The 23,858-nt window shown below is 44.3% G+C and overlaps 1 protein-coding gene across 1 annotated transcript in view; it reads left to right on the forward strand.

The window, feature by feature from the left end:
- Positions 1-14,323, forward strand: part of LOC147101185 (ceramide synthase 6-like) — a 73,375-nt gene extending 59,052 nt beyond the window's left edge. Inside the window, exons 9-11 of the mRNA XM_085966410.1 lie at positions 6,048-6,154; positions 10,808-10,964; positions 12,649-14,323. Coding sequence (XP_085822536.1) covers positions 6,048-6,154; positions 10,808-10,964; positions 12,649-12,735 — 351 coding nt within the window. The 3' untranslated portion in view covers positions 12,736-14,323. The remainder of the gene's footprint in view (positions 1-6,047; positions 6,155-10,807; positions 10,965-12,648) is intronic.
- Positions 14,324-23,858: the final 9,535 nt, after the last annotated feature.

Genomic DNA, 23,858 nt, shown 5'->3' on the forward strand with positions numbered 1-23,858 from the left:
AGACAACCCTTTCATCTCAGGAATCAACCTAGTGAACCTTCTCTGAACTGCCTCCAATGCAAGTATATCCCTCCTTAACTAAGGAGACCAAAACTGTATGCAGTACTCCAGGTGTGGTCTCGCCAACGCCCTGTACAGTTGTAGCAAGACTTCCCTACTTTTATACTCCATTCCCCTTGCAATAAAGGCCATCACTCCATTTGCCTTCCTAATTACTTGCTGTACCTGCATGCTAACTTTTTGTGTTTCATGTACGAGGACACCCAGATCCCTCTGTACCGCAGCATTCTGTAGTCTCTCTCCATTTAAATAATATTTTGCTTTTCTATTCTTCCTACCAAAGTGGATAACCTCACATTTTCCCACATTATAATCCATCTGCCAAATTTTTGCCCACTCACTTAACCTATCTATATCCCTTTGCAGACTCTGTGTCCTCCTCACAAATTGCTTTCCCACCTGTCTTTATATCGTCAGTAAATTTGGCTACAGTACACTCGGTTGCTTCATCCAAGTCATTAATATAGATTGTAAATAGTTGAGGCCCCAGCACTGATCCCTATGGCACCCCACTAGTTACAGTTTGCCAACCTGAAAATGACCCATTTATCCCGACTCCGTGCTAATATATTACCCCCGACCCTGTGAGCTCTTATCTTGTGTAGTAACCTTTTATATGGCACCTTATCGAATGCCTTCTGGAAATCCAAATACACTACATCTACTGGTTCCCCTTTATCCACCCTGCTCGTTACATCCTCAAAGAACTCTAATAAATTTGTCAAACATGATTTCCCTTTCATAAAACCATGTTGACTCTGCTTGATTGCATTGTGATTTTCTAAATGTCCTGCTCCTACTCCCTTAATAATGGATTCCAGCATTTTCCCAATGGCAGATGTTAGGCAAACTGGCCTATAGTTTCCTGCTTTCTGTCTCTCTCCTTTCTTGAATTGGGGCGTTACATTTGCGGTTTTCCAATCTGTTGGGACCTTTCCAGAATCTAGGGAATTTTGGAAGATTACAACCAATGCATCTACCATCTCTGCAGCCACTTCTTTTAAGACCCTAGGATGCAGGCCATCAGGTCCAGGGGACTTGTCAGCCTTTAGTTCCATTAGTTTGCCTAGTATTTTTTCTCTAGTGATAGTGATTGTTTTAAGTTCCTCCCTCCCCTTTGCCCCTTGATTATCTACTATTATTGGGATGTTTTTAGTGTCTTCTACCGTGAATACAGTTACAAAATAATTGTTCAAAGTCTCTGCCAATTCCTTGTTTCCCATTATTCCCCAGTCTCATCCTCTAAGGGGCCAATGTTTACTTTAGCTACTCCCTTCCTTTTTATATACTTGTAGAAGCTATTACTGTCTATTTTTATATTTCTTGCTAGTTTACTCTCGTAATCTATTTTCTCCCTTTTTATTATTTTTTTAGACATCCTTTGTTGGTTTCTAAAAATTTCCCAATCTTCTGGCCTACCGCTAATCTTCGCAACATTGTATGCCTTTTCTTTCAATTTGATACCATCCTTAACTTCCTTAGTTAGCCACGGATGGTTCATCCTTCTCGTGAAGTCTTTCTCACTGGAATATATCTTTGTTGAGCGTTATGAAATATCTCCTTAAATGTCTGGCACTGCTTTTCTACCATCTTACCTTTTGATCTATTTTCCCAGTCCACTTTAGCCAACTCTGTCTTCATACCTTTGTAATTGCCTTTATTTAAGTTTAAGACACTAGTTTCAGACCCAAGTTTCTCACCCTCAAACTGAACGTGAAATTCGAGCATGTTATGATCACTCTTCCCTAGAGGATCCTTTACTGTGAGATCATTAATTAATCCTGTTTCATTACACATTACCAGATCTAAAATAGCCTGTTCCCTGGTTGGATCCACAATGTATTGTTCTAAGAAACCGTCCTGAATACAATCTATGAACTCGTCCTCAAGGCTACCTTTGCCAATTTGATTAGTCTAATCAATATGAAGATTAAAATCGCCCATGTTTATTGCAGTACCTTTCTTACAAGCCCCCACTACTTCTTGATTTATACTCTGCCCTACAGTGTAGCTATTGTTAGGGAGCCCATAGACTATTCCCACCAGTGACTTCTTTCCCTTGCTATCTCTTATCTCCACCCAAACTGATTCTACATCTTGATCTTCCGAGCCAAGATCATTTCTCACTACTGTACTGATCTCATCCTTTATTAACAGAGCTATCCCACCTCCTTTTCCTTTCTGCCTATCCTTCTGGAATGTCAAATAACCCTGAATATTCAGTTCCCAGCCTTGGTCACCTTGCAACCACATCTCTGTAATGGCTATCAGATCATACCCATTTATTTCTATTTTTGCCGTCAATTCACCTATCTTGTTACGAATGTTGCGGGCATTCAGATAAAGAGCCTTTAATTTTGTCTTTTTGCCATTTTTCCCTACTCTGACCCTATTTTCTAGTGCACTCTTATGCTTGTATGCTCTGTCCCTTCCTGTCACACTCTGGTTATCATTACCCCTATCGCTACCCTGCACTATTGCCTTATCCTTTCTCTTTTTAACTTTCTAAATTTCCCCTCACCTGAACCCTCCCCCCCCACTATTTAGTTTAAAGCCCTATCTACAGCCCTAGTTATTCGATTCGCCAGGACACTGGTCCTAGCATGGTTCGTGAAGCCTGTCCCAACGGAACAGCTCCCTCTATCCCCAGTACTGGTGCTAGTGCCCCATGAATTGAAACCCATTTCTCCCACACCAATCTTTGAGCCACACATTCAACTCTCTGATCTTATTGACCCTATGCCAATTTGCTTGTGGCTCAGGTAGTAATCCAGAGATTATTACCTTTTGTGGTTCTGCTTTTTAATTTAGCCCCTCAGCAGAACCTCTTTCTTGGTCCTACCTATGTCGTTTGTACCTACATGGACCATGACAACTGGATCCTTCCTCTCCCACTCCAAGTTCCTCTCCAGTCCCAAGGAGATATCCTTAACCCTGGCAGGCAACACAGCCTTTGGGACTCACGCTCTTGGCTGCAGAGAACAGTATCTATCTCCCTAACTACACTATCCTCTACCACTACTACATTCCTTTTTACTCCACCAACTTGAATGGCCCCCTCTACTGTGGTGCTGTGGTCAGTTTGCTCATCCTCCCTGCAGTCCCTGCTCTCATCCACACAGGCTGCAAGAACCTCGTACCTGTTGGACAAATGCAATAGCTGAGTCTCCACCAATGCTACCTTCTGGATCCCCATATCTGCCTCACTCGTTGTCCCACCCTCCTGTTCCTGACCACGGCCCAAATTTGAAGTATTTAACCTAAGGGGTGTGCCTGCTTCCTGGAACAAAGTGTCCAGGTAACGCTTCCCCTCCCTGATGCATCGCAGAGTCCGAAGCTCGGACTCCAGCTCATCAACTCAGCCAAAGTTCCTCGAGCTGCAGACACTTACTGCAGATGTGGTTGCTGTGGGTCAGACCGGGGTCCACCAGCTCCCATATGCTACAGCTGCAACACATCACCTGCCCTGCCATCTCTATTGTATTTTATTTAACTAATTAGGTTTTCAAGTGTTGAAATATCACTCAGTTATCTATGCATAGTTTTTAATCTACAATCACGGCTCTTAATTTAAACCAATGCCCTAGTTTAGAGAAAAAGACGTAAAAAAGAGAAATACTCACCAACCAATCACTTACCTGCTTTCCTGTGACGTCAGACTCTGATTTTTTCCCCCCTCACAGGTCCGTCCGCTCCCGCTCCCAGCTAGCCGCTTTTATGTCCGACGCTCCTCTGGTCCCACTCTCGCCGCTTGTCTCGGGCCTCGGGCGCTGCTGCTTTTAACTCTCCCATATTACGGACTCTAGGGAATAGATCTTGACTTTGTACAATACGGGGTGATCGCCCATTTTGCATCTCCATTTAAGTCATAAAAATTGAGAGATGTAAAGGTGCTGCCAACACACTATCACCTGTTTTACACCATTACACAAAGTCATGATCTACCCCTAGAAAGTTACCCACACGTAACTGTGGTAAGACTAACTGCATTATAACTTTCTGCCTTATCCCTGTCACTTTTCTTGAACATGGATGTAACATTTGCCACTGTCCAATCCTTTGACAGAATTCCAGTTTCCAAATATTTTTGAAAAATATATTGTTGGTGCTTCTACTACGTCCTCCCCAACCTCATTCAATATTTTGGGATGTGTACCATCTGGACCTGGCAGCTTTTCTACTTTTGGTCCTATTAACTTTTTAAGTATAGGTTCCCTTTTGAATATTTATCTCCAGTAGTAGACTTTCCCCGTTGTCCTCAGATATTCCTACTTTCAGCTTTGCTGTAAAAATCAAGGCAAAATACTTGTTGAGCATTTCTGCCATTCCACCTCTCTCAAGTATATAATGGCATTTTCGTCTCTAAGCAGCCTCACCTCTTCTTTCACTATCTTTTTACTTCTTATCTCCTTATGAAAGCCCTTGGTATTTCCTTTTATGTTGATTGCCAACCTTCTTTCATGCTCCCTTAGCCTCCCTAATCTTCCTTTTATTTCTCTTTTATACTTTTTATATTTCTCTTCTTTTGCATTATCATCCTTACATTTATCATATGTCTCTTTTTTTTAAACTTTACTTTTGCACTGACATCTCTATCTATTGAACCCCAGTCTTTGATAGGCTCTCTTTTACACTTACAGAATGATATTTAAGCTGTCCCTTATCCAACCCAATTCTAAATATGTCATTGTGGGTCCATTTTTTTTCAACCAGTTACTCTGGACTCTTCATTCCACCAAAATTAGCTAATTTCTTGTCCCACCCTTTTATCTTTGACTTTTTTTCATTATATCATTTTAATGTGAGCCTAATTTGCTTTATGAAGAAAGACTAAACCAAGCTTCTTGGAGGCATGTTTCACAAGGAGGAGATGTGAAAGTTCCACCAGGAGGCGATGTGAAAGTTCCACTTGAGGATAGAAGAGATAGATGAATGTCAATGAATGAACAACAAAATGTTGGGAATTAAGGAAATTAATGAATGTATAGTGTGAACATCCGCAAAACGGTGGATAGATTGGATGATGAGTTGAGAGATTATTGATCTGAAGAAGGACTATGTAGTTTGGCGGGGGGGGCGGGGTGGGGAAGTGTACAAAGCTCTAGGGAACCTCTGGGTTAATGGAGAAAGAGTCAAGAGAATAATCCCATCAACTGCAATAAAGAGAGTAACTAGATAGCCGTGAATGTAACTTTAGGGGAATTCTGAGAGCATACCTAAGATTCATCCAGTTCTGCACATAACTACATTTGCTGAATATCAATTTTTTTTCCTCTGTCAATTAATTTAGTCTTGAAGGTAGCATTGGTAAACCTTGGATAGATTCCAGTTATGCTGCAATTGATGTGAAACTACTTTCTCAAGTTGGTCTCTCATTGCTTGCTAAAATTCAATGCGCTGTTAGATCAGCAACTTCACTCAGCCGTTTAACTGCAACTTTTACATCTGTGTTGTATCAGCCAAAAAAGTGTAGTGTGGTGTAGCATAATATAAGTGGTCCAATAGAAAGGGGCGCTGCTCTTTTGGTCACTGAGAAATGGCACCATTGAGTCGTTTATAGATTAGGTGCAAAACCTAACCTTCCCCACCTGTGAGTATATTATTTATATCTTTATGTGATAGTGGATGCCTCACTAACACTTCAAGTGAGAAAACTCCTTGCATTTCTGACAAACAGGTTGTAAAGTTGAGTTCTGCACTATCAGTAAACAATACTGAAAACCATTTAGTCAGTTGACTAACCTACCCACTGGGTTTAAGTGTATAAAGAATGTCATCTGGCTAGAAACAATGGCAACTCATAGTTACTCTAGGAACATGCATTATCTCATAGCCTTTCATGATTTACAATAAGAATATGGATAACTTGCCCCTTGAATGGCTACTTCCCGCAAGTTGCATGTTTATATGTGTGTCATGGACAATTTTCCTTTCTTACCAATTATTGATATGTTCAGGACACTAATTACTGTTTCCTTTAAATCTAGCTTGCTAAAATGGCAAACTATGCTAAATGGCAAAACCTCTGTAACATCTTCTTCCTGATGTTTGCTCTGGTCTTCATCGTGACCCGTCTGGTAATATTCCCCATCATGTAAGTAACATCCATCTAAATTTTTCATAGATAAGCTAAGTTTCTGTGTTCACCAAGGAGAGGCAAGATTTCCCAATGAAGTGGCTGCCTTTTTTTTCTCAATGTAATTTTTTTCTCCTCCTCCTCTCTTGAGGGTGTTGACTCCTGTTGGGATATGGTTCCATAAACTCCGGTTACTCTGATACCTCAACCAAATGTTCATTCTTCATGTATGAGCCTGGACTGTGAATAAGAAAATAATATAAGAAATAGGAGCAGGAATAGGCCACTTGGCCCCTCGAGCCTGCTCCGTCTGCCATTCAATAAGATCATGGCTGATCTTGGGCTCAAAGCCACTTCCCTGCCTGCTCCCCATAACCCTTCAGTCCCTTATCTTGCAAAAATGTTGGCAGATTATTTGACCATGCAGCACGTCAAAGCCGGGCCTACTCCAGACCTCGCCCATTGTGCACACACATCCACTTTTCAGCGGTCAAGGCTGAAAACAACTTTGTCTCCCTCGCAGAGGCTGAAATGGGCTAACTCCACACAGACTGGGAATCAAACCTGGGTTACATGTCACCTTTACCAACTTAGTGAAAGCAAGGGGCTGCATTTTTTTGGTTAAAATGGTCTTGTAGAAAGGGAAAAAGGTTACAAATGGCAACAAGTTTTCACTGGATTTAAATAGATTGAATTCTGAGAAGTCCAAAATATTAAATATTCCACTTTAGACCTCCAAATTTTGCAGATGAATGCTCAATGGATTAATCTGAAATGTTCTCGTTATATTGGTAGAGGCATTAACAATAGTCCGGAATTTGCGATCAGCGGCAAAATGACGGCGACTGCCACTGACCGCGAAAGAAGCTGCCCACAAAGATCTCGCGATCCCTGTGGCGAAAACTTAAGCTTTCTTGACGTTGAATTGATTGTAGTGCTGTCAATAGGGTATCCCCAGTGCGATGCAGCAGTGACATCATCGAGCTCTCTAAGCAGCCAATCACATTGAAGAATTTTCACACAGCAATCCAGGAAATAAAAAGCACTGATTCAATTCACTTTTTTTTTAAACATTTTTACAGACAGCAAAATAAAGATTGGGATGTACACACTGGGTTAAGGTAGAAGGTGAAAATCAAACAAAAATCTAGTCATGTTCTATAATAAATGGAGAAATTTGACATTCCACAAATATAACATTCATTTTTCAGGGCCAGAACGGTTGTTTAGCAGTCAATATGCCGTTAAAACCCCAGTTACACCAATTCCAACAATGCTTAATTTTTAATAGGGTGTTTAACAGCGCAATTAGATTGGAAAAGCTCACGTTTTTGTCAGTTCAACCGATTTCACTGATTGCCGGCTACAGGGAGAGTTGGAGCAGTGAATGACTGACCGCAACTTCAGCATTTCTGCGTTTAGATGTGCGTGCGCTAAATCCTGAAGTTACGGTCAGTTTCAGAGTGGTAACGACGGCGAACGCTGACAGTTTCACCATCCTTACCCACTGCAAACTCCAGGCCATTATAAAATAAGTGAGTTGACACCTCCACTGTGACAGCAGAGAGAGGAACTTCAGACGAGCACATTAAGCTGTTAAGAACATAATTTGTCCACTGGAAACCCCAAGCCTAATATTTGGGCCAAAGATTGTTAAATAATTTGGATGAAGGAATGTGATACTTTTAGAAATAGCCAAAGAAAAGTGTTTTTTTATTTGCAAAAATTGCTTTAGGCAGTGAAGCTGAAATTCATAAACAATTGGGACATGTCCAAATTTTTAAAAAAATGATCAATAGGAAAAAAATAGTTGTCATTTGACATTGCAATGGGAATGTTGCTTACTTAGATTAACTGTTGCAAATCCATTTTGGATTGCTGTAATAACACATTGAAAAAGTTTGAAGTTTCATATAGGAACAGATTTCCTCTCTTTGCTGTTTGTAGTGAATCATAGGGCCGTATTTTGCGACCCCTACAGGTGCGTACGAGGTGCGCATGGCCTGAAGGTACCGCGCAAGTGCCGGGTTTAGGCATGCAAAGCTCATGCGCTGAAACCCCGATACTTGCGATCTGTCAAGAATCTTCTTGACAGATCCACCGCATCCCCAGGAAAAGGACCTCTGCGGGTGGAGAGTTGTCCTATTTGCCCAACTTCCGCCCACTGAAATGCCATGGAATCCTTACACCTGGTAAAAGCAGGCGTAAGGCCTGCTTTTACCAGCATAAGAGTTTTAAAAAAAAATAGAAAATAAAATTTTATCACTCACTTATATATTAAAAACATTGTTTTTAGCCTCATTAAAATATATACATTTTATCACCCCAAATTTAAATTTGTTTAAAATATTTAATTAAATGCCATTTTAATTAATTTTATATGTAATTAAAAAATATATATTTCATGTGTTAGTGTATTTTTTAAGTCATCCCCAATCATACTTTTGACAGTTCCGTACGTACAGATCTGTCAAAAGTATGAATGGAGATTCCCTCCTTTCATTGGTTGGGCTGGCCCACGTGATCCCAGGGGTGCTTGCGAACCGCATGCGCCCCCGGGATACGTGGGCCTCTACATATTTCTACCAGGAGAGGCCCAGGATCGCAAGCCTCCGTATCCCCCGGACCACCAAGTAAATGCGTAGAAAATTTGATGATCGGAGGCATCCGCTCGTGGGAATCTCGCCCGTTCGATCGCAAATTCAGGCCCATAATCTTGAGTATACAGAACCAGTTTACAATTTCATTACAACTAACGAACAAAGGAAATCTTCCCCTTTCGCAACTAAGCTAGTCACATGAGAAGGGGAGCCGCGGTGGATTAAACATTCCCCGGGGCTAGGAGCAGGAGCCCACTGTGTATGACTGATGTGTTTTTCCGAATCATTGAAGAGGAAAGGGTTCAAATTGATTTGCTTGTCCTGTGCCCTGACAGACTTCTAGGGCTGGATTTTCCAAGCCCCAAGGAGGCGGGCATGGAGGCGGGACAGCATGTAAAATCGGGGAAATTGGGGGCGGGTGGCAAACCCGCCCCCATCCCGCCTCCATGCCCTTTTGCCAGGAGGCGGGAAGATGTGCAGCTTCGGGTCCCGTCTCCTGGAGGCGGGAAAGGCTTTTAATCCTTTTAACTGCCTGTTAACAGGTAGTTAACAGGCAGAAAAAGGGATTAGTGCTATTTTACCTTCACAGGTGAAGGCTTCCCGACCTCTGAGAACCCCACCGGGTTGGAGGAGACGTGGAGGAGGTCTGCGGCGGTCGGAGGCACCTGGAAGTAAGATGTAGAAGTGAGTGATGGGTGCAAGCGTGGAGTGGTAAGTATGCAAGGTGAGTGATAAGTTTAAAAAAGTGTTCACTTACCTTTTTTTTACTTCTGTAGCCTTTAGCCGTGCTGGATCAGGAGAGCGGACATCCACCTTGTCAATTTCAGGTAATGGCTGATGGACCCTCCGATCCATCAGACATCTAAAATTTACTTTTTTACAATGTTTTTTCAGTCCTCGCCACAAAAACGAATCAAACTCAAGAGAATGTCAGTGTTTGACAGCTTCACAGAGCTGTCATTTCTTCTTTCAAGAAGTCTTGACAGATAGCACGTCTGACGTTGACGTGATCCGTCAGTGACTTCTTCCCTAATTGGCTTGCTGAGCCCGCAGGGCGGGCTTAACAAGCTCAATTAGGGGAAAATCCCTCTGAATGGTCAGGCGAGGATGGAGGCGGGACATTGACACGGCAAGCAGCAGTCCCGCCTCCATTGACAAAATCCAGCCCCTAGTATTCATGTAGAGGGGTGAAATTTAAAAATGGCCCCAAATTTATTCGAAGGTTTTGATTGCAAAACTGAAATTCAGAAGTTTAAATTCCAGGACTGCCCATCACATAAACTCACTTGCCTCAACTGGCTGAGTTTCACTGGTTCTCAGTGGTACTGCTATTTAAGTGCTCCATTTCATGAGGCTTTCGCCATTCCTTGCTTAAGTTGCATGCCTGCGAAGAAGCCTGTGGCTATATATCTATCCCATGCTCTTGGCAGCTGAGGTGGCAAGAGGTCTGTACAAGGGTGGAAAAGGAATGCAAAGCATCTATCCTCACACTAAGAGAACATGAGCATTTCCTTAGGAGCAGAAAAAGGTTGTTAGGCCCAACAAGCCCACATAACTCTCTTCCAAACCATTTCTGCCAAACTCTTACCTCTCTCCAAAAAATGCATGTCGGGGAAGTAATTTCTGTCTCTGCTAATTTTAGCAAAAAAGATAGAATGTATTGAAGTTAATTTTAAGTAATTTAATGCATATTTTTTTCCAGGTGTCACTGGTAAGTCAGCCTCATTTGGGGTTAGCAGTCCCATTGGGACCGAGTATGGATTTTAGCCATGCCCACTCTTTTTCTATAGTTAGCGAGGACCAAATAATTGGGATAGATTTTCATCCTCACTGCCTGAGCGGTAATCTGGCAGGGCAGATTGCCTGTCCTTTGCAGAACGCGCCTGATTTTTATTCCACTAATTTCAATAAATCTATAAAAGGACAAGTGATCCACCCCGCTAGATTATTGCCCAAGTAGTAAAGATGAAAATCTACCCCATTTACGCTGTTTGGTTCAAATTTGATTATATTTTTGAATATTACCCCTATGACTCTTAAACCCAGTGATGTGTTTATGTTTGTTTTACAGGAGTATCAGGTCTGTGTTTTTTGAAAGCTGGGAGATCATAGGACCATACAAAACCTGGGGCTTCATAAATCTTCTTCTCATCACGCTGCAGATTATGCACATCTATTGGTCCTATCTAATCATCCGTATGGTGTTTAAAGCATTTCATAAAGGAAAGGTAAACCTGATTTCTCTTCATACTACTGAGCTTATAATTTTCAATGGATTACCATTAGGGAGCCAGTCAGACTGTTGTGAAAGCAACAATACAAGCATGACTTCATTGAACCTCTGAGCTTGTCATTGTTCTTTTTTTGAAGGAGTGAACGTACGTCCCCACAATGACAAGTAATGACTGTATTGGGGAATGGAATCCTTTTTTCCCCCATTTTTGTCTCCTATTGGCTGGATTAACAAAAACACCCTTTACTTTGCCTCAACAATGTGCCTTAACCTCATCCTCAAAAGGCCACGCTCAACTGTACCAGTGTGAAGTCTTTCAATCTCCCACACCAGGCCTCTCCATGAGATTGCCAAGTAACATGAGGACCCATGTACACTAGGAACTTGGTTGAGACATCCAAACTCATTTCATGGGTCAGATTCACTCAGCGGTGGAACTCTCGCCTCTGAGTCAGATGATTGTGAGTTGAAACCCCACTGTAGGACGTGAGCCCATAATCTAGGCTAATGCTCCAGCTCAGTACTTAAGGAGGGCTGCATTGTTGGAGCTGCTATCACACCCCCACACTTCTCCCAGTATAGTCATTACTCAAGTCAGAAGGCCATAAACTTGAGCATACCTGGCACACTATCAGTCTAGTCATCCATTGCCAGATCTGGTTACAACATCAAATGATACTGTGCTTTGCTTTCTTCAGCCACAACAGCCAATACTCCAGGATTTCCTGGAAGGCAAGGACAACTCAAGACCCCTCTTCTCTAATGACCAACTGCCCATCTGTCCTCTCCAGCTACTGCCCAGCTCTAACCTACCTTCAGCACATGGACTGCAGCGGTTCAAGAAGGCGGCTCACCACCACCTTCTCGAGGGCAATTAGGGATGGGCAATAAATGCTGGCCTTGCCAGTGATGCCCACATCCCATAAACAATTTTTTTTTTTAAAGATTCTCCAATGCCCTTGAATATGTCAACACCTCTGAGCTCCAAGTCCATCTGTCCTAAAACTCACTATTTAGAATCAATCTAGTCTGGTTTCTGCCCTTTTCATAGCACTAAGTCTGCCCTGACCAAAGTCACAAATGAAATCCTCTGTGACAGCATCTCTGGTGTGTGATTTGTCATCCTTGACCTCTCTGCAGCATTTAACAAGGCCAACTATGCCATCCCCTCCATTGTCTCTCCAGCTACCTAAATCTTACTGTTAGGAGAGAGCCTGTGCTCCTACTGTTTCTCTCCTAGTGTTAAAATCAATCAAATCTTAGTTTAAAAGCTCACAGGACAAATAGTGGAATGCCTTGGAATTTTTTTAAAACTTGGCTTCACACTGGACTGAAGTTATACTGCATCTGCTGCAAAGCCCAGGTGGTGTGAGTCGACCTCCCGGAGGTGCTGTTGTACCTCTTACCCTTAGTATGGTTGGAAGTTGGATCTCTTGCTGACTCCAGAGTTGCACTGCCACTTTTTGCCTTGATGCATTCAAAACTCTATATTGCATTAACACAAAAGCAATACTGTAGTATAATACCACCATATCATCCTCCGATATATGGGAAATGGGGCAGAGTATCTCTGACATGATCAAACAATGGAATTTTAGTTATACAATTCCTGAACCATAGGGAAAAAACACCCTTGGTTGAACATCTAAAATGTGATTTTTTTTTTTCTTAACGGTTAGGTGTCTAAAGATGATCGAAGCGATGTAGACAGCAGCTCAGAGGATGAGGATCAAGCTGAACAAAATGCCCATGCAAAAACATCATAACAGCCTTTTGAAGTGACTGACCAAGAAATTCCACAGCTTCTCGGTATGCAAGTCCGAACTGCAAAAGAAACAGGAAGCTTTTTATTTAAAGAAAATCTGTTCTTTGCTACATGAAATGTGCATTTGTGACATAATTGGCTGAAAAATATTCATTGTGGACTGTTTACATAAATTTATCAAAAATGGAAGTATGATGATATGTGCTAGTTCAGAGTATTACAATGCACTATTAAGGCCCAAATTATGATAGAAATAATAATGAGGATATTTTAGCACGAGTGGAACTCTTTTGACTTCATTTCCAAAATAAACTTTGTAGGCATGCGTTGCTAAACAACACAACAGAGCTTTGTCATTTGCCTAATGAGTAAGGTAAAATACAATAGCAAAATACTGCAGATGCTGGAAATCTGAAATAACAGAAAATGTTGGAAGCACTCAGCATCCGTGGAGAGAGAAACAGAGTTAACGTTTCAGGTCTGTGACCCTTCGTCAGAACTGGAAAAAGTTAGAGATGTAACAGATTTTAAGCAAGTGCAGGGGCAGGGAAAGGGGGGAGGGGAGGAAAGAACAAAAGGGACGGTCTGTGATAGGGTGGAAGGCAGGAGTGGTTTAATGTTGCAAATGGGGATGGCAGAATCATCAGCAGCTGCTGCCTGAAAAAATAGGGGCAGAGGTTATGGTCTGAAATTGTTGAACTCTATGTGGAGTCCAGTAAAGTGCCTAATAGAAAGATAAGGTGCAGTTCCTCGGGCTTACGTTGAGCTTCATGGAGACAGTGTAAGAGGCCGAGGAAGGAGAGGTTAGAGTGGGAGTGGAGCAGAGTAAGGTATGGTAAATTGATCTTTTGAAATTGAATGGTGGAGCGGGGTGGGGACGGGAATATAGCCGAGATTCCTGCTCCTGATTATATCCTCTGACTCCAGCTGGAAAGTGTATTTGTGTAGGCATCAGATGAGAAGTATGCGAGGTGCTCTCCAGCCACTAGTTGAATAGACAGCTGGCACTCAACCATCTAGACTCCTTAATGAAGAGTGGTCACTTGGGGGAAGAACCAGAGGGTGGTCAATGCCTGTGGAACTGTATCCTAGCATGCCTCAGAACCTTCAGGAGAAGAAAGAAGGAAATAGTATGCTACACTTACGATAAATCATATACCATCATTATTTTTTCGAAAAGGCGTTTCCACAGGATAAAATAAGAAGTGAGATTTTCCTGGGTCTGCCCAGGCACACTGGATCATCTGGATGCAGCAAGTATTGGCAAAGCAGGCGGGTTCCTTTACAAGTGGGCACCCTGACATTCTGAATTCCGATTTTCTGAAATTCTCTGCACCCAGGTGATCCAGTACGCCTGGCCACAGATGCAGGAGAGTCTCCCCAAGGTCTTATCTGTCTGTGTTCCCAGGTAAATCTCATTCTCTGCAAGGATTTAAAGTGCATAACATGGGGGAAATCCTCCAGTATTTTGTACTCTTAAGAACTGTAACACTTATGTAAAACTTATATACTAGCAGAAAAGAGTTCTGAGACTATAAAGAACCGTTAGATATTTTATTGGGCTATGAAAATAAATCAAAATGCTTTGTCTTCTGTGCAAAACTTGAACTTGTTAGAATACAAACAGAAAATGCAGGAAACACTCAGCAGGTCCGGCAGCATCGGTGAAGAAAGGAAGGTAGAATTTACGCTTCAAGTTGATGACCGCCTTTTAAGCTGCTGCTGCAGGCCCTTCACAAATGGCCACTGGCCACTGCACGTCTGATTAATGCACTTGACAAAAGTCACTTCCTTTTTGTCAATGTGAAGAATGTCTGCTTATTGAGGTCTGGTGGCACCTCTGGGACTATACGGAGTTGCAGCTTTCAGCAGAGAATATGAAATATCAGAAAAATAAATACACCAATAATTCACAAAAGGCATTGTTTCAAATGAGTTAAAAGAGCCAATGCAGTTGGATGCATTTTGCATATTACATCCCACAAACAGTATTTTGCATACATCACAGGTGTGGTCTGAAATCTTAAATTAGTTTCTATTTTTTCTGTTTTTAAATGGGGGCTACTTGAACACAAAAAGCACCTTAAGATCTATGACTTAATTTTAGGACAGCATCTCTCCAGAGATATATGGCTGCCATTTTGAAAATCATCGGAACAGGAGTAGGCCGTTCAGTCCCTCAAGCGTGTTCCGCCATTCAATTAGATCACGGCTGATCTGCACCTCAACTCATTTACCTGTCTTTGTTCGCTATCCCTTGATACCCTTACCTAACAAAAATCTATCGATCTCAATCTTGAAATTTCAATTGACCCAACACCGATAGCCTTTTGGGAGGCAGGGGGGGGAAATAGTTCCAGATTTTCACTACCCCTTGTGTGAAAATGTGCTTCCCGATATTCCTAAATGGCAAAGCTCTAATTTTAAGGCTATGTCCCCTTGTTCTGGATTCACACACCAAAGGAAATAGTTTCTCTGTAACTACTCTATCAAATCCCTTTATCATTTTAAACACCTCAATTAGATCGCCCCTCAACCTTCTAAACTCAAGGAATTACAAACCAAGTTTCTTCAATATTTCCTTATACTTTAACCCTTTAAGCCCAGGTATTATTCTGGTGAATCTGTGCTGTACCCCCTCCAAGGCCAATATATCTTTCCTGAGGTGCGGTGCCCAAAACTGAACGTAATACTCCAGGTGGGGTCTGACCAAGGCTCTGAGCAACTGAAGCATCACTTCCTCACTTTTGTATTCCAACCACTGTTCCCTGTAATAAAAACAGAAAATGCTGGAGAAACTCAGCAGGTCAGGCAGCATCTGTGAAGAGAGAAACGGAGTTAACGTTTCAGGTCATCGACCTCAAACATTAACTCTCTTTCTCTCTTCACAGATGCTGCCTGACCTGCTGAGTTTCTCCAGCATTTCTGTTTTTATTTTAGATTTCCAGCATCTGCAGTATTTTCTTTTTGTATTAGTGTTCCCTGTAAGGTGTGTGGTCGCGTACTGCTCCAGGCAACCCGCGCAGCCGGCTTGCCGGCATTTCAATGTAAAAACCGCGCATGCGCGGTATTTTGAATGGCCTGCACAGCCCCTTAAAGGGGCCACGTAGGGCCAAAAAAAATTATAGGGAGCATAGATTCCAACCCCTTTGAGATAAGGGCAAACATTACATTAGTCTTATTGATTACATTTTGTACCTGTGCTCCAGCTTTTGGTGATTTGTGTACATGGACACCTCATCCATATCTCCAAGTCCCTCACCATTAAGAAAATATTCTGATTAGTCTTGTTGGGATGGGGAGGGAGTTTGTTTAAAGGTGATGAATAGTAGTGGCAGCACATCTTTGGGGAGGTGGTAAAACATTTTAAAATTCTGTTGGTTTGATGTTTGTTCTACCATTCATTAGCTTCTAATGAATATTTAAAGGACAGCTTCCAAAATCATGTCCACCAGCATCACTCCAGCCACATATATCATGGATCTAGTTTAAATTCCATACTCTATATGGTCTCCAAATAAATGCGTAAAGAGTTAAAGATCCCAATACTGCTCTGGTTCTGTGCTGCTACTGTGTATATACACACCGTTCATTGTGCACTGACAGACCTCCACTGAGCTGCAGGTACTGGAGCAAATTTCTAGGTTAACATTTATAGGATATTGCTGAGACTGAGGAACTACTGATGTTCACCCTTTAAAATAAATGTACTTTCTAGAAATGGAGGTCGGATGGTCCTCCACTCGAGTGCAGCAGGGTACTTTGAAGTAGTACTACGATGGTGATGGGTCACTGACCGCTGCCGGACACTGCGCTGTAGCATCAGTATACAGTTCTTATACTTACACCACAGACACAACAACAACTTGCATTTATATAGCACCTTTAATGTAATAAAACATCCCCAGGTGCTTTACAACATGACTCCACTTCAAACAAGTACTTCATTGGCAGTAAAGCACTTTGGGATGTCCGGTGGTTGTGAAAGGCGCTATATAAATGCAAGTCTTTTTTTAAAAATCAGACAACAATTTGACACCAAGCCACGTAAGGAGATATTAGGGAAGGTGAAAAAGCTTGTTCAAGGAGGTGGGTTTAAGGAGCATCTTAAATGAGGAACGATTGGTAGAGAGGCAGAAAGGTTTAGGGACATAATTCCAGAGCTTAGGACCTAGACAGCTGGAGGCACGGCCGCCAATGGTGGGGCGAAGGAAGAAAATGGTAGATGCACAAGAGGTTTGAACGCAATGGCTACAGCCTACTCCGAATAAGTCATTTTATGCTAAAAATGTAATTATCCAATCATATGAATGAAGCAATCTATATAACGTAGCAAAGTCACAATTCAGTGCAAAAAAAAAATTGAATTCTGAGATAATTTGAATCAAGCAGCTTTGAATAAAGTGGAATAGACAGCGTGGGTTGCTATGGCTATAACTGCAGAGCACCAGAACACAGCTGTTTGTATTTTATCCAACTACTGGTGCCTCACAGGTAAATGGTTTCCATTCAAATTATCTCACACAAGTAGAATAAAAATTAAAAAGCAATTAAAATAGGCACATGGTATTTTGGGATACAGTATGAGTAATTTGAGACATTAAATGTGGTGAGTGTAGCATGCTTGGCAGGGACAGGTGACTTGGGGCCTATGGTTCCCAAAGTTTTTCACCACTGGGGTTTTCCTCGCATCATGTCTGGGTCTGTTATAACTAATTGATACAGATTGATTACTATAATTAATAAACAACTCCATTATCATCGTATCATGCAACTACCAGGATAGTAGAAGGCAAACTTGATGGACTGTGGTCTTTTTTTGTCTAGCAATTCCTATGTTCCTAAGTGGAATAAAAGGTGTATGCTAAGTGTGTGAGATAACAGCTATTTATCGCAATGGCCACACATATTGTATAAACTTGATTATGATGTAGTTTATGTAGCTTGGACAAATGGAGTACCAATCAAACCATTTACACTGGTATAATCTTAGACTGGATAGAATCTATATAAAGAAGTCTTGCATATAGCAAGTATCTGCATCTGTCACACTTCAGGTATCACACATGCAAACGTTTGTGTGACACTGGCAACTCATTGGCTTAAATTTCATATTCACAAAAAAGCAACAGCTCACAATTATAGAGATAAAATTATGTCAATGAAAAGCTGGAGCAAAAACACTCTATAGTCAAGAATAGAGATAGAAGGAAAGAAAGACTTGCATTTATATACAGTAATGCCTTTCATGATCTCAGGACATGCCAAAGCACTTTACAGCCAATGAAGTACTTATTTTGAAGTGTAGTCACTGTTGCAATGTAGGAAACGCGGCAGCCAAATTACGCACAGCAAACTCCCACAAACAGCAATGTGATAATTACCAGATAATCTGTTTATGTGATGTTGATTGAGGGATAAATATTGGCTGGACACCAGGGAAAACTCCCCTGCTCTTCTTCAAAATAGTGCCATAAGGTAAGCTTTGGTGGACTTGAGGTAAGTAGCACGGAGTCCAGTTCTACAGAGTACTAAACTCAGGAATTTGGTGAGTGAGGGAATTTTAAGGGTTGATCTCTTTCTAAAATGTAGTTAAGTTTTGCATTTAACATTTGGCATTTAACAACTTTAACCTTAACTTGTAGTTTCTTTCACAGTGGTAAACAAGCTGCCTGCTCGTGGCAGTTGTACAGTTAATTAGGTGGTTAGCTAGAACTGGCTACCTGGTAATTACTGTCAGCAGGGGCTGACTCAGTCAGGGCTTTGGAATTTCTGCTGTTATAAAACCATGAGGTTTTTGCTAATGCACAGAGGTAAGTAGCATGGAGTCCAGTTCTATGGAGTACTGTTTCTACAGAGTACTAAAGTCAAGAATTTGGTGCGGTGGGGGTAAGAGGTGCTGCTTGATACATAAAAAAAATATAAACAACTAGGGTTAAATTAGGATTGTGGGCTAAGTTACAGTAAAGACCTAAAGCATATAACTACATTTAATACATTAAACAAGGTTATTACCTAGATTAAAAACTATTAATAGACAATTGAATATTTCAAAACTTGGAAACTTAATTAGTTAAATAAAATACAATAGAGATGGCAAGGCAGGTGATGTGTTGCAGCTGTAGCATATGGGAGCTGGTGGACCCCAGTCTGATCCACAGCAATCACATCTGCAGCTCAAGGAACTTTGGCTCAGAGTTGATGAGCTGGAGTCTGAGCTTCAGACACTGTGATACATCAGGGATGGAGAAAATTACCTGGACACTTTTTGTTCCAGGAGGCAGTCACACCCCTTTTAGGTTAAATACGTCAGATTTGGTCCATGGCCAGGGACAGGAAGGTGTGATGACGCGTGAGGCAGGTACGGGGATCCAGAAGATAGCTTTGGAGGAGCCTCAGCCCTTGCACTTGTCCAACAGGTACGAGGTTCTTGCAACCTATGTGGACGAGAAAAGGGACTGCAGGGAGGATGAGCAAACTGACCACAGCACCATGGTTCAGGGGGGCCATTCAATTTGGAGGAGTAAAAAGGAATGTGGTAGGGGACAGTATGGTTAGGGGGAATAGATACTATTCTCTGCAGCCGAGAGCGTGAGTCCCGAAGGCTATGTTGCCTGCCTGGTGCCAGGGTTAAGGACATCTCCTCGAGGCTGGAGAGGAACTTGGAGTGGGAGGGGAAGGATCCAGTTGTCGTGGTCCACATAGGTAGGACTAAGAAAGAGGTTCTGCTGAGGGAGTATAAGCAGTTAGGGGCTAAATTAAAAAGCAGAACCACTAGGGTAATAATCTCTGGATTACTATCTGAGCCATGAGCAAATTGGCATAGGGTCAATAAGATCAGGGAGTTGAATGCGTGGCTCGAGGATTGGTGTGGGAGAAATGGGTTTTGATTAATGGGGCACTGGCACCAGTCCTGGGGAAAGAGGGAGTTGTTCTGTTGGGATGGGCTTCACTTGAACCGTGCTTGGACCAGTGTCCTGGCGAATCGAATAACTAGAGCTGTAGGTAGGGCTTTAAACTAAATAGTGGGGGGTGGGGTTCAGGTGAGGGGAAACTTAGAAAGTTAAAGAGACAGGATGAGGCAATAGTGCAGGGTAGCGATAACCAAAGTGTGACAGGAAGGGACAGAGCGTATAAGCGTGCACCAGCAAATAGGGTCAGAGTAGGGAAAAATGGTAAAAGACAAAATTAAAGGCTCTTTATCTGAATGCACACAGCATTTGTAACAAGATAATGAATTGACAGCACAAATAGAAATAAATGGGTATTGTGGTAAACCACTTATCGTTCACTATCGTTACACTATGGTTATCACTGTTATATCGTTACACTGGTTATCACTGTTTACACTGTTGTATCACTACACGAGGTCGCCTCCTGTCACGCTGTTATACCTGGGCTGACCACTGCTGACTCCGCCCATGGCTCCACCTACCTGCCCAGGTATAAAGGTGGTCGACTGGCTGGTATTCCTCCTTGTTGGATCCGATCACCCACGAGGGTGGGCTCTGTTATTTAGCCAATAAAAACCTATAGTTACTTTCTTAACTTGTCGCTTTTCATTGGATGAATCGATAGGTATATCAATTTTATTGGCTAAATTTTAAAAATGTCTAACGACCCGTCAGACCAGCCAGACGCCCAGCTACAACAGCCACAGCAGTCGGCCTGGCTGCGAGCCCTCCGACCGCCGTACCTGGATCTAAACCCACAGGCAGCAAACTCAGCCCTCGACTTCAAACACTGGCTGAGCTGTTTCGAATCCTACCTGGGAGAATCCGGCGTGCCTCAGAGATCCAAACTAAGTGTTCTGACCGCCCAAGTGAGCCCTAAAGTATTCGCACTCATACAGGACCTTACGACATACGAGGCCGCCATCAACCTGCTGAAACAGCAGTACCGGAGCCCGGTAAATTCTATGTATGCCAGACATCTCCTAAGATCCCGCCCGCAACAGCCAGGAGAGTCTGTAGACGAATTTTTACGGGCGCTACAAACACTCGGCAGGGACTGTGACTTTAAAGCGGTAACGGCTGCAGAAAATACTGAAGAGAATATCCGCGATGCCTTCGTGAAAGGCCTTCGGTCCGACTACTCACGGCAAAGACTGCTCGAATCAAAGGACCTCGACCTGAACACAGCTGCAGCCCTTGCTCGCTCTCTGGAAGTGGCCCATCGGGACCTCGAGGCGTATTCCAGGTACTGTACTGCGCGACCCTGGGACTTGGGCCCGACCCCGACCGCAATACCCCTCGCAACGCCGCCTCTGGGACCTACCTCCGCGTCGGCGTCCAGGACCCGATCGGGACCACCACCCCCGGTACCGGCTGCGACATCGGAGCCCCGCGATCGGGCCGCCGGCTGCTTTTTCTGCGGCCAGGCGAAACACCCGAGGGCGCGCTGCCCTGCAAGAAACACGACCTGCTCCGACTGCCATAAGAAAGGCCACTTCGCGAAGGCCTGCAGGGGGAGAGCCACAGATGCAAGCAGTGCCTCATGCGAGTTGTGGGGGTGGCCATCTTTCATCAAGGCCACAGATGCCAGTATCCCCTCGTGTGAGTCGTGGGGGCGGCCATCTTTGATCAAGGCCACTGACGCCAGCAGTGCCTCATGTCAGTTGTGGGGGCGGCCATCTTCTCCGCCATTTTATTCAACCTCGTGGGCGCCGCCATTTTGTCCACCACACTCGACCGCCACCTTGTCGCCAGACCCGACCACCGCCTCACCCGCAGACTACAGCAGCTCGCTCAACCATACACTAGCCTCCGTCACACTGGACCAAGCTCGCCCACATCACCTGTCCAAGTCCATGATGGACATCAAAGTAAACGGCCACGCCACGACCTGCCTGTTCGACAGCGGAAGCACGGAGAGTTTCATACACCCAGACACGGTGAGCCACTACTCCCTCACTGCCCGGCCAACGCGCAACCGGATCTCGATGGCGTCGAGGTCCCATTCTACAGACATCAGCAGCTACTGTGTTGTGACCCTGTCGGTTAGGGGCACGGAGTATAAAGATTTTAAACTCCTCGTCCTGCCCCAGTTCTGCGCTGCCGTCCTACTAGGGCTGGACTTCCAATCCCACCTGCAGTGTGTCACTTTGGCATACGGTGGACCCCTCCCCCCCACTCACAGTCGACAACCAGCAGCCTTTAAACCGCCCACCGCATACCACCTGCGGCCTATCCACCCTCAAGGTCCCGCCCCCCTCCCTGTTCGCTAACCTCACCCACGACTGTAAACCCGTTGCCACCAAGAGCAGGCGGTACAGCGCCGGGGACAGAGCTTTTATTAGCTCTGAGGCGCAGCGTCTCCTGAAGGAGGGCATCATCGAGAGGAGCAACAGCCCCTGGCGTGCCCAGGTCGTAGTCGTTAAGACCGGCGATAAAAACCGCCTAGTCATCGACTACAGCCAAACCATAAACCGGTACACCCAGCTGGACGCATACCCCCTCCCCCGCATATCTGATATGGTCAATCAGATTGCACAGTACCGGGTATTCTCCACCATCGACCTTAAGTCGGCCTATCACCAACTCCCTATCCGCCCTGAGGACCGCCAGTATACAGCCTTCGAGGCGAATGGCCGCCTCTACCACTTCCTTAGGGTTCCCTTCGGCGTCACTAACGGGGTTTCGGTCTTCCAAAGGGAGATGGACCGGATGGTTGACCAGAACGGGCTGCACGCCACGTTCCCCTATCTAGATAACGTCACCATCTGCGGCCGCGACCGGCAGGACCACGATGTTAACCTGGAAAGATTCCTCCGTACGGCCCAACGGCTGAACCTCACCTACAATAAGGAGAAATGTGTGTTTAACACCTCGCGCCTTGCCATCCTCGGCTGCGTAGTAGAGAACGGAGTCATCGGCCCCGACCCCGAAAGAATGCGCCCCCTCATGGAACTTCCCCTCCCCCACTGTCCAAAGGCGCTGAAGAGAACCCTGGGGCTCTTCGCCTACTATGCCCAATGAGTGCCAAATTATGCGGACAAAGCCAGACCCCTCATGAAGTCCACCTCCTTCCCCCTGACGGCAGAAGCATGCGCAGCCTTCTCCCTCATTAAGGGAGACATTGCTAAGGCCACTATGCACGCGGTGGATGAGCCTATCCCTTTCCAAGTGGAGAGCGATGCATCCGACTTCGCCCTAGCCGCAACCCTCAACCAGGAGGGGAGACCAGTGGCCTTCTTCTCAAGGACCCTCCAGGGCCCTGAGATCCGACACTCTTCGGTCGAGAAGGAGGCCCAGGTGATCGTGGAGGCTGTACGACGCTGGAGGCATTACCTGGCAGGCAAACGATTTACCCTCCTCACCGACCAGCGTTCGGTCGCTTTTGTGTTTAATAACAAACTGAGGGGCAAAATCAAGAACGACAAGACCTTGAGGTGGAGAATCGAGCTCTCCACCTATGATTATGATATCTTGTACCGGCCTGGTAAACTGAACGAACCCCCAGATGCTCTATCACGAAGTACATGCGCCAACGTGCAAACTGATAGACTGCAGACCCTCCACAACGACCTCTGCCACCCCGGGGTCACCAGACTTTACCACTTCATTAAGGCCCGCAACCTGCCCTACTCCATCGAGGAGGTCAGGACCATGACCAGGAACTGCCAAACCTGTGCCGAATGCAAACCGCATTTCTTTAGGCCGGACAGAGCAAGCCTGATCAAGGCCACCCGCCCCTTCGAGCGCTTGAGCATCGATTTTAAGGGGCCCCTCCCGTCCTCTGACCGCAATGTGTACTTCCTCAACATTATTGATGAGTACTCCCGTTTCCTCTTTGCCTTCCCCTGCCCAGACATGACCAGCACCACGGTCATCAAATGCCTGAACGACCTCTTCGCCTTGTTCGGGTTCCCGAACTATATACATAGCGACCGGGGCTCCTCCTTCATGAGCGAGGAACTTCGCCAGTTCCTATTAGCGAGAGGTATCGCTGCAAGCAGGACCACCAGCTACAACCCCCGAGGGAACGGCCAGGTGGAAAGAGAAAACGCGACTGTCTGGAAGGCCGTTCTCTTAGCCTTAAAGTCTAAGGGCCTCCCAACCTCTCGCTGGCAGGAAGTCCTCCCGGCAGCGCTGCATTCCATCCGGTCACTGCTTTGCACTGCCA

Source organism: Somniosus microcephalus, chromosome 24 (assembly GCF_052327205.1).
Source record: "Somniosus microcephalus isolate GS21.2 chromosome 24, FLI_Smic_1.0, whole genome shotgun sequence".
NCBI lineage: Eukaryota > Metazoa > Chordata > Chondrichthyes > Squaliformes > Somniosidae > Somniosus > Somniosus microcephalus.